We start from the raw sequence: 15,000 nt of genomic DNA on the forward strand, positions 1-15,000 counted from the left end.
ATTGGTGAGGTTCCCACCCAAGCAAGTGGAGTCTTTGTGTGTGTGTGTGTGTGTGTGTGTGTGTGTGTGTGTGTGTGTGTGTGTGTGTGTGTGTGTGTGTGTGTGTGTGAGAGAGAGAAAGAATGAGAAGGTGTGTGTGTGTGTGTGTGTATGTGTGTGTCTCTGTGTTTCTGTGCGTGTGTGTGTGAGACAGAGAATGAGAAGGTGTGTGTGTGTGTGGGTGGAGGTGCCCGCTTTTAGGCCCCCCACGCTGTGCCCGCTGCCTGCGAGTGGAGTGGAGTGGGAGTCGTGCCCTCAGGACTGGGCAGCCCGGCGCTGGCACGCAGGGAGGATTTTCCGATCCCCTGCCCGTCTCTCAGATGCTCGTTAATCTGCTGGCGCTATTTATATCCTCCGCCTCCTCCCTCCTCTCTCTTTCTTTCACCCTCTCCCACTCCTCCATTCTTTGTCTATCCCTCTCTCTTTCTCTCTCTCTCTGTCCATCTCCTCTTTCTCTATCCCCAACTCTTCCATTCTCTTTTTCTTTCTCTTTCTCCCTCTATCCCTCTCTCCTCTCTCCATCCACCTCTCTCTGTATCTCCCTTACCTCTATTCTCCCTCTCTTCTTCCTCCATCCATCCACCCATCCCTCCTTTCTCTCCCCCTCCCTCAGGCACTCCTCTCTCTGTTTCTCTCTCTCTCTCTTGCCCCTGACGTCCACTCTGGTCTGGCTGGCAGCTCCAATTAGTGAAGCTGCGTCCACTGAGGGACGGGGTTTATCCGGCACTCCCACGTGCCGCCCCAGGGTCCTCCTGAGTCCCACTGCCTCCATGACGCTTCACTAGCCTATACTTCACTAGCCTATACCCTCTCATTGGCTATACCCTCTGATTCTCTATACCCTCTGATCCTCTATACCCTCTGATCCTCTATACCCTCTGATCCTCTATACCCTCTGATCCTCTATACTCTCCTCTCCAGTATACCCTCTGATCCTCTATACTCTCCTCTCCAGTATACCCTCTGATCCTCTATACCCTCTGATCCTCTATACTCTCCTCTCCAGTATACCCTCTGATCCTCTATACCCTCTGATCCTCTATACTCTCCTCTCCAGTATACCCTCTGATCCTCTATACTCTCCTCTCCAGTATACCCTCTGATCCTCTATACTCTCCTCTCCAGTATACCCTCTGATCCTCTATACCCTCTGATCCTCTATACTCTCCTCTCCAGTATACCCTCTGATCCTCTATACCCTCTGATCCTCTATACTCTCCTCTCCAGTATACCCTCTGATCCTCTATACCCTCTGATCCTCTATACACTCCTCTCCAGTATACCCTCTGATTCTCTAAACCCTCTGATCCTCTATACTCCCTCTCCAGTATACCCTCTGATCCTCTATACTCCTCCAGTATACCCTCTGATCCTCTATGAACTCTCCAGTATACCCTCTGATTCTCTAAACCCTCTGATCCTCTATACTCTCCTCTCCAGTATACCCTCTGATCCTCTATACACTCCTCTCCAGTATGCGTTCTGATCCTCTATACCCTTTTCTCCACTATACTCTCTGATTGGTTGAACCTCTCCACTCCACTATACCTTCTGATTGGCTAAAACCCTCTTCTCCGTTCTACCCTCTGATTGGCTATATCCTCCGCTCTGTTCTACCCTCTGATTGGCTATATCCTCCGCTCCGTTCTACCCTCTGATTTGCTATATCCTCCGCTCTGTTCTACCCTCTGATTGGCTATATCCTCCGCTCTGTTCTACCCTCTGCTCTGGCCCAGTTCTACCCAGCCCTACTTACCTGAGCTGGAGGAGTCAGCACTGCAGATCAGACCAGATCAGAGCGGAAACTCTCCTCCTCCTCTCCACCCAACACCACCCCCAACCCCCACCCCTTTCCTGCTGCTACCAATGCCCTGGAGGAAAGCATTTCCTAGAGAATAATGAGAGAAAGATGGAGGGAGAGAGAGAGGGAGAGAAAAAGAGAGAAAGGGGGAGGGGGTGAGAGAGAAGTAACAACAACAGAGTGATGGTGGGAGACAGAGGGAGGGAGAGAGAGAATGAAAGAGAGAGAGAGAGGGAGGGAGAGAGAGAGGAGTAGACAGAGAGAAAAGTAGAGAGCAAGGTAGAGGCAGAAAGGTAGAGAAACACAGAGGTAGGGAGAAAAAGTAAGGGAGAGAGAGAGAGAGAGAGAGAGAGAGAGAGTATGAAAGAGAGAGATGGAGAGGGAAAGGCCTTCTGTTGCCCCAGGGCTGCCGCCAGTGCGCTGAGAAAACGCTGATCTGTCACTGAGACCCTGACCTCACTCTGGGCCATTAGTACTACTCACTGCACACCACTGCCACTGCCACTGCGGTTACCACGGAGACCTCACCTCTCGACCCACTCCGTCTGCCAGGGCTGCAAAACGCCACTGCTAACCTTTATAACATGCTCAAATTACTATAGTAACACTGTTATTACATATTATACACAATGACATTAATTATATATATTATATATAGGCCTATATATATATATAATACATAATAACATCATTTACCTATATACCGGTTATTTACTGCCTCAAACAATAGAATCAGTACCTCTAGTCTATTTTATATTAACAGTACCTACAACCATTACAACCCAGTATTCCCACTTCCTAATGTGATTACTTCAAATGACTTCCAGCTGCAGCTGAAAATGTCCTGTGATAGTGGCAACGCTACTTAGGTTACCTCTCCCCTTAGGCACCTGATCTCACTATCTCATTACCTGATGCCTAAATTCATGGTCTCTATTGTTACTACCTTTTAGTTTTAAAGCTCCTATCCATTAAGCACTATTGTTGCAGCAGTTATTACTTATTAGTGTGTAGGTAATATTTCTACTGTCACAATTATTTCTAGTATTTCTATTTCATCTCTCATCTCCTCTCTGTTATTATAAAGCATTGCTGTCATTGCAAAGAGCACACAAATTTAAACTTTTAATCTGTTAATTATTTGCACAGTAATACCAATATCATTTCAGATGTCATATTGCAGGGTTGGCTGGTGTATTAGCTGTTGTTTTTGTGTTGGATGTTGTATTTTGTTTGGTGGGCCTAATTATGTTTTATTCCCAACTGCCTCTGCACAGCTCCAGTGTGCACATTCCACTGTTGGCACACCCTCCTTTCCCACTCTCTTCCCCCTTAGGCCCCCCTGCCCCCCATCTCTCTCCCTCTCACACACACACACACACACACACACACACACACGCACACGCAGATGCACACACACACACACACACACACACACACACACACACACACACACACACACCTTCCTCATCCCCACAAATTGAGGAGCCTCTCACCCTTCTTTCCTCCCCCCTTCAAGCAGACAAGCACCCGTGCGCCTGTGACATCAGTCTCAGGAAGTGAATCTTTAGCGTTGGCTAATTTTCATCGATTGCCTCCAGACAGGCTTAGCAGACGAGACCCATTCCCACACAGTGCCGCCCTCTCTCTCTCTCTCTCTCTCTCGATCTCTCTCTCTCTATGTCTCTCTTTATGTCTCTCTCTTGCTCTCTCGTCTGAAGGTCTCCCCGCCTGCAGAAAAAGCTCTCCACAATGAACGCAGTCAGCGCTTTTATCTTCTCCCCCACTCGTGCTTATTATCAAATAAATGCGCGGCATAGAGAGATACCCATTGACAGGAGCGCGCATAATGACTGCTGGCTGTGTGAAATGGATTAATAAATAATGGCGGCAGTCTCGGCACAAAACAGCTTTTCCAGTCCCCGCTTGCTCTCGGAAAGAAAAATGCTCGGCAGAACAATTCCCAGAATGCACGGCGGGGTGTTCTGGACCGCTTCTAATAGAGCAGCACCACGACGAATGCGAAAAACACAGGGGCCCCCCTGGAACGTTCCTGGGGAGTACCGCCAGGACATTAGAATCAGAACACTCCTTTAAATCTAGAACTGAGGACCCAAAAACAGAGGGTCCCCTGTGAAATTTCACATAGAATTTAATGGAATTTAGAATCCAGTCAAGTGCTTGTGTAGATTCCATCACATCCATCAAGTGAATTTTGGTTGGTTTTGAATGTCAAATTGTGCAGTTTTTCCTGATATTCTATTCATATCTCAGCATGCGCTGGCTGTGTGTGCTTGTTGAAGAACTGGGGTAAATAATACAGTTGGAACATTTTGTTCTAGCAAGTCTCAGGAAAACCTGTGAAAAAGCAACAGGCAGACAAACTACATGTAACATTCAAACTGTCAAAGCCATCATGCTCAGTGAAGGTGTTCAAACTGGCCTCACTGTTTGGAGGTGACATGACTACTCTGGGTTATCATTTAAATACCTCAAAATATACTGCTTTTTGCTGCTGTGACAATATTATTCAGTTTTTGCTGTATCCTGTGCTTGTAGATCCAATGCAGAGAATCTGAAGTGGTAATGAATAATACTATGTTTTGCTGTATTCTTGTGTGTTGTATTTATATTGCTTGGCTGTTCAGATCCTCTATCACATTTGCTAACAATATCTGGCAGATGTAAAGAAATGAATGAAAATCACCTCAGACAAAACAATCCCAAATTTGATACAGAGGAATAGCTGTAAACAACAGTTTATTTTCTCTCCTCCTTCAGAATTAGATACAATTGATTGGTCTAAAAATCAGTTCATTTCTGGCCACACAAAAGCTACATAATATTACCTTTAAACTGGTTTTCAATTCTTTCAGAGTAGATTCACTGCTATGTATAATTTCTTAGTTTTCCATTTAGGTTTTCTTCTCATCTAAGACCTACACAGCAGTAGGCTTAGCAGGGTAATGGCTTGGCTTGTGTGGTTGAGTGGAAAACTACCAGTGGTGTGTGTGTGTGTGTGTGTGTGTGCGTGTGTGAGTTGTGTGTGTGAGTGGTGTGTGTGTGCGCATGTGTGTGTGCGTGTGTGTGAGGTGTGTGTGTGTAGATGTGCGTGTGTGTGTGTGTGTGTGTGTGTGTGTGTGTGTGTGTGTGTGTGTGTGTGTGTGTGTCTGTGTGTGGTGGGAAGCTCTTTGGCACCTCTGCTCAGTCTGGATTACCAGAGACACTTCATCAAAGAGACTTAAGAGCACGCGCCAGAATTAGGATCAATGGCGGCCCAGGAGCTACCCATCCGAGTAGCCTGCAGGTCGACCTAATAGAACGCAGGGACCGCTGATGCCATGACAGATATCCTCAGCGGGTCACTGGCCCTTTTTCTCTTTTTTTGTTCTCTGACTCTTCATCTTCTTCTTCTTCTTCACTCTCTTTTAAGCTGAGACTTTGCCATTGGTCTATTTGTTGGTGTTTTTACCATTGATGTTGTTGTTGTTGTTGTTGTTCTTATGGTTGTTTTCAGGTCCTAGTGCAGTAGGACCTTGACCACTGACCACATCCTGATTTACTCACCCAGATACAGATTGGTCAAGATTAGAGTAGGTTGTTTGTCAGTAAATCCCTTGGTGACGGAGTTGTTTGCCGAGCTGCATGCTGGCTACTTTAGGCTACGCTACGCTACGCTAGGCTAGGCTGTTGCAGAGGATAAACATGGGCAGGTAGCGTGGGTGTTTTTCGTCGGCTGTGTGGGGGGCAAATCCAATCTACTGGGGCATTAGCGGCCATACGGGTTTCATTGAGTTCTCCGTGGCGTTCCTCACAGTTCACCGTGTGCCCTCTGAACTGTTGGCTACACACGTACTGCCGCAGTCATCGGCAACGGCGGTGGTTTCACGAGTGGGCGCCTAGCGATGAGGTATTACCCCGCTAAGCCTTGCACCACCGAAGCCCCCCAGAACAGCTGGGCGCTGGTGTTGACATGTTGTTCAAGGGCTTTCTCGATTTGGCAATGTAAGGCTATGTGTGTGTGTGTGTGTGTGTGTGTGTGTGTGTGTGTGGTGATAGTGGTGGTGAAGGGGAGGTGTTGGAGGAAAAGTAATTGTTTTCTGTCTCTCGTGACAACACCCTGTTGTGGAGCCTTGTGTGTGTTGAGAGCCTATGGCAGCATTCCCCACCAGCATGGCGATACCATCCCAGCCACACACACACACACACACACACACACACACACACACACACACACACACACACACACACACACATACGCACACACCCTTCCCTTGGTGAAATCCCCAGTGGGCAGCTGCAGTTTTGGGGTGACACCCAGCCGCAGAGAGTCCAGAATTAACCAGGATTAGCTGGAGATTTGCCTGGATTACTCCGACTGGAGTGGGATTATGTTTGATTGCCAGTTTTTTTTTCTTTTTCTTTTTCAGAGGGGTTTGTATGTGGCCAATGGGAGAGAGGGGTTGCAAGAGGAAAGGCTGTTTTTGAGTGAGGGTGTGTGCATGTTTTTGTGTGTGTGTGTGTGTGTGTGTGTGTGAGTGTGAGTGAGGGGATGTGCAGTGTCTGGCGTGTCTCTATGACTGTGAGGGTGTGTCTATGACTGTGTGTAAGTGTGTGTGTGTGTGTGTTTATGTGTGTGTTTGACTGTGTGTGTGTGTGTGTGTGTGTGTGTGTGTGTGTGTGTGTGTCGTGCACAAAAGGACCGTCAGCAAACCACAGGGCTGACCAGTCGCTGACTCAGAGGGGCTGGGAGTCATTGAGTGTCTGGGTCAACCTCAGAGCCACCAAGCCTATTTATATCCTCCGTCTGCACGGACCAATCCCCAGCCCCAGCCTGCTTTCCACATCACAGCAGACACACACACACACACACACACACACACACACACACACACACACACACACACACACACACAGGCAGACAAACACACAGACAAATACACACACAAACACACACACACACAGACATATAGACAAACACACACACACACACACACACACACACACACACAGGTAGACACATACACACACACACACACACACACAGGCAGACAAACACACACACACACACACACACACACACACACACACACACACAGGTATATACACACACACATACACACTCACACAGACACACACACACTCAAAGGTAGATACACATACACACTCTCTCTCACACACACACACACACACACACACACACACACACACACACACACACACACACAGGTAGACACATACACATTCACACACACAGGTAGACACACTTACACACACAAATGCACGCACACACAAACACATACACACTCACACAAACACACACACACTCACAGGTAGATACACATACACACTCACACATACACAGGTAGACACATACACACTCACACACACAGGTAGACACACTTACAGACAAACACATAAACACACATGCACGCACACAGACACACACACACACACATGCACTAAGAAACACCTCACGCACATTCCACTTACCCCCGTCAATCACGACCTGCCAAGCAGTTCCTCTTTCACACGCTCACAGGGTGTGGAGGAAGCGCGAGAGGCAATGGGACGACGGGCTTTAATGTTTAAAGACGTTAAGAGTGAGGTTTCCACATCGCCCGCCAACACCCCCACCCCCACACACACACACACTCACTCGCACACACCCTTTCTTTTTCTTCTAAGTCAAATGTCATAACTCAGACGCAGCGTTTTGTCTGATGTCAAATTTCTCCTTGTTTTTACTTTACCCCCCCTTTCCTCCTTTCCCTTTTTTCTTGTTCTTCTTTTTTTCACGAGACACACTTCAGAGTCATAGGCCTAGTTAACAAGCTCATTTACGCAGTTCGGGTCTCGTCAAAGTCGGGGGTGAGTGGGTAAGGGTGTCGGGTGTTGTGTATGTATGTATGTATGTGTGTGTGTGGTGTGTGTGTGTGTGTGTGTGTGTGTGTGTGGTGTCGTGTTTTGGTTGCAGGCGGTGGTGCCATCGTCCTTGTAACAGGCTAATCCCTTTTCCCGCTACGGCGGGAGAGTGTTCGCTGGAGTAGCGTTAGCGTTTGTGTTAGCGCCGCGGCGCTGCACGGCGACAGTGGCGCGGCGACGGCGACGGCGCTTGTCTGGCAGTGGCGTAGTTGAATTGCTAATCACCGTTCCGCAGAGACAGGTAGCTGTGACACCGTGTGACTGCTGATGATTGAGTCTCCCTGGAGTACGGGGATGAGGAGTGTGTGACAGAGAGCCAGATGAAAGGGTGTTTGGAGTTACCTACGGCATCAAACAGCATCTGCTCTCTCTCTCTCTCTCAGACACACACACACACACACACACACACACACTCGCATGGCGTGCACACTCTCCCCCTCTTCTGCTCTCTCTCTCTCCTTCCCCCCTCTCTCTCTCACACACACACACACAGACACAAACACACACACACACACACACACACACACACACACACACCAGCACGCTCATTCTCTATTTCTCTTTTTCCTGCCGTTTACGCAGTCGCCATGGTTACCCTTCGCCGCAGCAGCAGAGCCCCTCTCGACCGAGCGCGAGCTGCCGGGGTGGCATCATTTTGGCGCGTCACCTGACGGATGGGTTCGCCGCTTGGCGTGGCCCGTCTTGTGACACCATCATTCAATTTGGCTTTGATTGAGTCCACACAGAGCCCTCTCAGTGGCGCATCCAAGGAGCCATTTTATCAGTGTGTGGGTGTGTGCGTGTGTGTGTGTGTGTGTGTGTGTGTGTGTGTGTGTGTGTTTGAGTGTTTGTGTATGTGGACCCACACTCATGTAATTTGTAATTTAGTATAACAGCTATTTATCCCTGGGAAAATGGCGGTGTACTTCATAGGAGCACAAATGAATGCAAACATTTTCCATGACTATCTGATATAAATTCCTCTCAATTTGCCTTTCTCTCACACACAAACACACACATAATCACAAACACACACACAGACAATTATGCATACATACTCTCTCTCACACATGCTTACGTACAGTACATAATCACAAATGCACACAGCCCTATAAGCAATTACGCTCTCACACTCTCTCTCTCTCTCTCTCACACACACACACACACACACACACACACACACATACACAAACAAAATCACAAGCACACACACTCACTCACAAATACACATACACTCACACATGCAACATCACTCTCTTTCTCTCTCTTTTTCTCAAACACAGACACATACACAGACACACACACACACACACACACACACACGGGGGTGGGGGGGGGGGAGGGAACTAACTGAAATTATCCTGCAGGAGGAGCAGAGGAGAGGCCAACCTCCGAATCCCACACAAACCACAGCTTGCTGGGGCTTAGCTTCGCTCAGCGGCCCCTGCTGCACACTGTACGTTTGGAGGTAATTGGCTCTCGTCAGAGGCCCGCTTCTCCCTGCGTTGTTTCGAGCGTTAATGGCCCTCCAAATCACACAGGCGAACAATGGACTGAGACCTGCGTGCTGTGTGCTGCCCAATGCATGGGGCATTATGAAATTTGGAGTGCAAGAAACACAAATGGACACATGCACACACACAGTTAAAACACACACATACGCGCGCACGCACATACACACACTCACACATAAACATCCACCCACACAAACATTCACATACATGCACACACAGACATGTAAGCACCTAGCCCCCACCCGCACATGTATAATTACACAAATATATACTCACACACATTCAAATGGGACTGTGTTCCTCGGACACAGTCAAATCCACTTGTACTCACCGACACACACACACACACACACACACACACACACACACACACACACACACACACACAGACATACACACACACAGAGACACCCATTTGAAATGCGACCTCATGAAACCCGGGCATGTGAGAGCTTAGCTGCCTGATGTAGTACAATGGTTTTGCATCTCCACTGTTAGTGTTCCCCATCTGCACGCTTCACGATCACTGAGAATGGGACTGAGAGAGAGGGTGTTAAAAACGGGAGACAAGGAGGAGGTGTCGCTGTGTGTGTGTGTGTGTGTATGTGTGTGTGTGTGTGTGTCAGTGTTTGTGTGGTGGTGGTGTTGGTGTGTGTGTGGGGGGGTGAAGATTTAGAGATGGAGTAAGTGTGTGTCTGTGTGTGTGTGTGTGTGTGTGTGTGTGTGTGTGTGTGTGTGTGTGATAAATAGATAAAGAGACGAGACTTGAAGGAGATGAATGCCACGGGAGAGTTGAGAAAAAACAGAGATGGGGGCAGGGAGCGAGAGAGAGAGAGAGGAGAGGGGGGAGAGGGAGGGAGAAGGAAGAGAAGGACCAGGAGGCAGAGAGAGGAGAAGAAAGAGAGGGAGAGAAGGATGAGTAGACCTGGAGAGAAAGAAAGAGAAAGGGAGGAGGATGACTGGAGTCACTTGAGTGTGAGGTTGAGAGAGGGAGTATGAAGCAAAGGTGAGAGGGCCAGATTTACACAAGGAACACAACATACAATGTAGTTCCCTCAGGCACAGGCAGAAGTGTGTGTGTGTGTGTGTGTGTGTGTGTGTGTGTGTGTGTGTGTGTGTGTGTGTGTGTGTGTGTGTGTGTGTGTGTATGCAGTCACTTCAGGCAAAAGTGGATGTATGTGAATGTGTATGTGTATGTGTATGTGTGTGAGTGAAACTGAGAAATAGTAAGAAAAAGAGAGGGAGGAAGGAAGGAAGAAAAACAAAAGAATCATCCAAAGATGACAAAACACATGGTGGTCCAGAGAGATTTGACTAAAGATGGCACATGGTTTTGCTCATTTGCCCACGCTGGCACCCTTGGCTCTCGCCTCTGCCAGGCTCTTGTGTATGTGGGCAAGAGCATGTCCCTCTGGCCTTACTGGGAGAGGCGACGGTTGGCAGTGCCCGGCCCTGGCAGCGGCCGAACATCCTCATGAATTTCCCAGATTAACGCATTCTTGCGTTGGTTGGCATCGCCAACAGCATGGCACTGGTGTGGGCATTTGGAGGGGTAATTACCCCCCTGATCTGCCCCCTTATCTCATGCCCCAGGGTCAAATGATTGGTGCCAGGTTGTTGGGGGCAGATACCCAAGTGTGGTGCCAGGTTGTTTGGGGTAGATAGTCTAGTGTGTGATACCCATCTTACCTCATCGCTCCTGCCCCAATGCCCCAACTACAGTCACCCAAGTTATACCACCAGTGGTGCCAGGTTGTTGAGGGTTGAGAGCTTGTGTGCACTGGATGTGGCATTAGCAGAGATGATTTTCCCCAGACCGCATCGTATTGCCCATTCACCATCCGGGTGACCCACAGTTGGACCCGCGTTGTGCCGGCTTATTGTGGGTAGCGGGCTGGGTAAGCAGGGAAACGTATAGCATCTGAAAGAATGACACCCAATGGCTCCTGGGAAATCCTACTCATCCTTGTTTAGTATTCTATTTATTAGTCTCTTGCAGTCTTGTGCTCTTTCCCTCTCTCTCCTTCTCTCTCTCTCCCCCTCTTTCCTTCTCTCTCTCTCTCTCTCTCCCTCCCTCTCTGTCTGTATTCCCATGTATATATATAGCTGCCGCTTTCAAATTTATATTTCTTTATTGGCATAACTACACGGGTCTCTCTCTCTTTCTCTCCTAGCCACTCAGCCACCCCGGGTTCTCAGATATCGCTCTTTCAAATTCAAATGGTTTTATTGGCATGATTGTATGAGACAGACACTCTACCCTTTTTTTTCAATCTCTCTCTCAATCCCCCTCCCTCTCTCTCTCCCTCTCTCTCTCTCTCTCTGTCTCTGTCTCTCTCTCCCTCTCTCCTCCTTTGTCTGGTGCGCGTCCAAGAGGCGGCTGTGCCAGTGTTCACGCCTCTCTTGTTGGTCTCTGGCGCTGGCTGGCTTCTCCTTCGCGGGACCTGCAATCGATACGGGCGTCTGTGATTGGGTTGCCACGTGTGATTCATTTCCGTAACCTTGGTGATGGTTTGATGTGGAGGCTCTGGCAGGCAGCTCTCCCTCTCCCTCCCTCCCTCCCTCCCTCCCTCTGTCTCTCTCTCTCTCTCCCTCTTTCTCTTCGTCTCTCTCTTTCTCTCCCTCGTGTTCTCCTGTGCTGTAGTATGACTCAGTGAGCGGTACGGTGTGCAGGATTGAGAAAGCAGCCTGCTTACTGTATTGATTGGCTTGGCAACTCACAGGCACATCACTGCTCTCTCTGCTCCAAATCACCTCTGTTCGTGCTCCCTCCCTTCCTCTCCCTCTTTTCTTTCTCTCTCTCTCTCTCTCCGCATCTTTCTCCACCTCTCTCCCTTTCTCCCCACTCTCACGGGGGCCTCTTTCTATATCTTCCTCTCTCTACCCTTCTCTCTCTACCTATTGTTTTCCTCTTCGTCTCACTCTCCCACTCCATCTTTTTTTGTCTCCCTCACTCTCTCTCTCCCTCTTTCTACCTGTCTCCCTCTCCCTTGTTCTCTATCTCTCTCTCACTCTGCCTTTTTACTGGTGTAGTTCTCTCTGTGCTGTTTATCAATTCTGACCACATCACCCTGGAGCGCTGGTTATACACAGGTAGTTGCAGACCCCCAAAAATTGAGGTGTGAGGTGTCTGCTAAAGCTTCACATTTGGAGAAGGATAAATGTGTGTTATCGTCAGCCAAGGCAGATGTGGATGCTGGGATGAGCACATTTTTAATGCATGACTTTACATTTCCCCTGTGGATAACATTCTCTCTCTCTCTCTCTCTCTCTCTCTCTCTCCTCATTTGTCTCCCTCCTTCTTTCACTCTGTTTCTCTCTCTTTGCTACCTATTTCACTCTCTCTCTCTCTTCCTATTACTCTTCATACATCTCTCTCTCTCTCTCTCTCTCTCTCTCTTTCCTTCTCTCTCCCTCTCCTCCTGCAGAATTCCATCCGGCACAACCTGTCCCTGCACACGCGCTTCATCCGCGTCCAGAACGAGGGGACGGGCAAGAGCTCCTGGTGGATGCTGAACCCTGAGGGCGGCAAGATGGGCAAGGGTCCCCGCCGCCGCGCCGTCTCCATGGACTCCAACGGCACCAAGTACCTCAAGTGCCGCGGGCGGGTCAGCAGGAAGCGTGCGGGCGCAGGGGGGCCTGGAGGAGCGGGGCTGGGGGCCCGGGGCCTCGGTGCGGGGCCCGGCATGCAGGGGTCACCCGAACACGGCAGCCCGGCGGGGAAGGCTGGGAGCCTGGGCGTCGGAGGCGTCGGCGGGGTCATCGGCGGTGGCGGCGGCGAGGAGTTTGACGCCTGGACGGACCTGCACTCGCGCACGAGCTCCTCAGCATCCACGCTCAGCGGCTGCCTCTCGCCCATCCTGGCGGAGGCGGAGCCGGACGAGCCGGAGGAAGGCGGCGGTGGACTGTCCTGCTCGGCCTCGCCGCGCCTCTACCCGAGTCCCTCCAGCACCCGCTCGCCTGCCCTGGGCACCGGCGGCCACTGCCCGACCGTCGAGCTGCCTCAGCTGGCCGACCTGACGGGCGCCATCAGCCTGGACGAGGGCTACTCACAGGCCTCGCAGCTCAAGCGGCCGCCGCTGCCGCTGCCGTCGCCAGCGGGTACCCCTACACCAAGGCGGGCGAGACCGCGGTGGCCTACTGCGGGTCCATGTATGGGCAGCCCTCCATGGGCATGCTCCGGCACCACGCGCCCATGCAGACCATCCAGGAGAACAAGCCGGCCACCTTCGGCCGGCCCCTGAGGGGCTACTCGGAGAGCAACGCCTTGGAGAGCCTGCTGGCCGGGGGCCCGCAGTACTGCGGCAAGGACATGGTGGTCGGCCAGCCGGGGGCCGCCGCGGGCCACTCGCTCCTGGCCCAGCAGCCTGGACAGAGCCGCAGCCTGAATCACAGCAGCCAGGGTCACAATCACAGTCACAATCACAATCATAACCCCAGCCACGGGCACGAGCATGCCCTCAATCACCAGGGGCTCCACAACGGCCACGGGTCCGGCCACGAACCGCAGCAGACCCCTGGCGCCGGTCAGCAACAGCAGCAGCAGCAGCACCATCACACTCACACGCACAATCAGGCTCACAGTGGCGGCCTCCCTCACAAACACCACCCGGGCCTGGACTACAGCCACCAGGCCCACAAGCACCACCCGAGCCCCGCGCACGACTACGGTCAGACGCACGACCCGGCGGCAGCGGCGGCACAGGGACACAAGCTGACCCCGCAAGGGCACCAGGGGCACGGCATGCACGCCGCTGGCCAGCAGTCGGCGCTCTCGCCGCGGCTCAGTGGCGACCTGCTGCAGCCGTACGGCCTGAAGACGGCCAGCCTGTACGGGCCCCCTCCGCCGCGCGGGCCTCACTTGCCCCCCAACCCGGCCGCCGGGGGGGTCATGGACGTACCGCAGGACCCGTGCCGGCTGGCGTCGGCGCTGCACCCCCGCCACCACCAGCCCTACCCGCCAGCACAACAGCAGGGCATCGCGGATGCCTGGCAAGGATACTACAGTGCCACCCAGCACCTCCATCCACACCCCCATCACCAACACCAACAACAACAACAACAACAACAGCACCAACAACACAGCCAGCATCACCAGCAACAACAGCAGCACTCCTCATCCTCGCAACACGCCGCGTACCACGGCAACCATGCTCACCACGGCAACAACGCCCATCACCACAGCAACAACAACACCTTGGAGATGGAGGCCATGGCTGCTGGCGGTGCTGGCGTCACCGCTGGCGCTAGCCTGGACTGCGACGTGGACTCCATCTTGCTCCACGACTTCATGGACACGGAGGCCGTGGACTTCAACTTTGACGGCTCGCTGTCTCAGGGCGTGGGCATCGGCATGGGGATCGGCATGGGCATGGGGGCGTTTGCCGGACCCCCCCAGACACACAACAGCCAGAGCTGGGTGCCCGGGTGAACTGGACAGGCAAATCGCCACTGACACTAATGTGATTTAAACATTAAAAAAACAAAATCGCTTGCCCTCAAGGCGTGTCCCTGGGGCGAGGGGTCAATCCTGAGTTGACTGCTTTGGCTATGATTTCTTTTGTTCAGAGAGACATAATGAAGGGACAGAGAGCCATGTTCCTGTGATTCCTGATTCTCAACCCGATTTGCCCTTTTGTCTTTTGTTTCGTGATGTCCTCTGTGGTCTAGTGTCACCCCCAACCCCCCTCCCTCATCCTATCCACACACACACACACAGAC

At 51.2% G+C, this 15,000-nt stretch overlaps 1 protein-coding gene across 1 annotated transcript in view; it reads left to right on the forward strand.

The window, feature by feature from the left end:
• foxo6b (forkhead box O6 b) overlaps positions 1-14,967 on the forward strand; it is a 34,424-nt gene extending 19,457 nt beyond the window's left edge. Inside the window, 2 exon segments of the mRNA XM_048230527.1 lie at positions 12,708-13,370; positions 13,373-14,967. Of these exon segments, the coding sequence (XP_048086484.1) occupies positions 12,708-13,370; positions 13,373-14,710 (2,001 nt within the window). The 3' untranslated portion in view covers positions 14,711-14,967.
• The last annotated feature ends 33 nt before the right edge of the window (positions 14,968-15,000 follow it).

The sequence above is a fragment of the Alosa alosa genome, chromosome 20 (assembly GCF_017589495.1).
Source record: "Alosa alosa isolate M-15738 ecotype Scorff River chromosome 20, AALO_Geno_1.1, whole genome shotgun sequence".
Classification (NCBI taxonomy): domain Eukaryota; kingdom Metazoa; phylum Chordata; class Actinopteri; order Clupeiformes; family Clupeidae; genus Alosa; species Alosa alosa.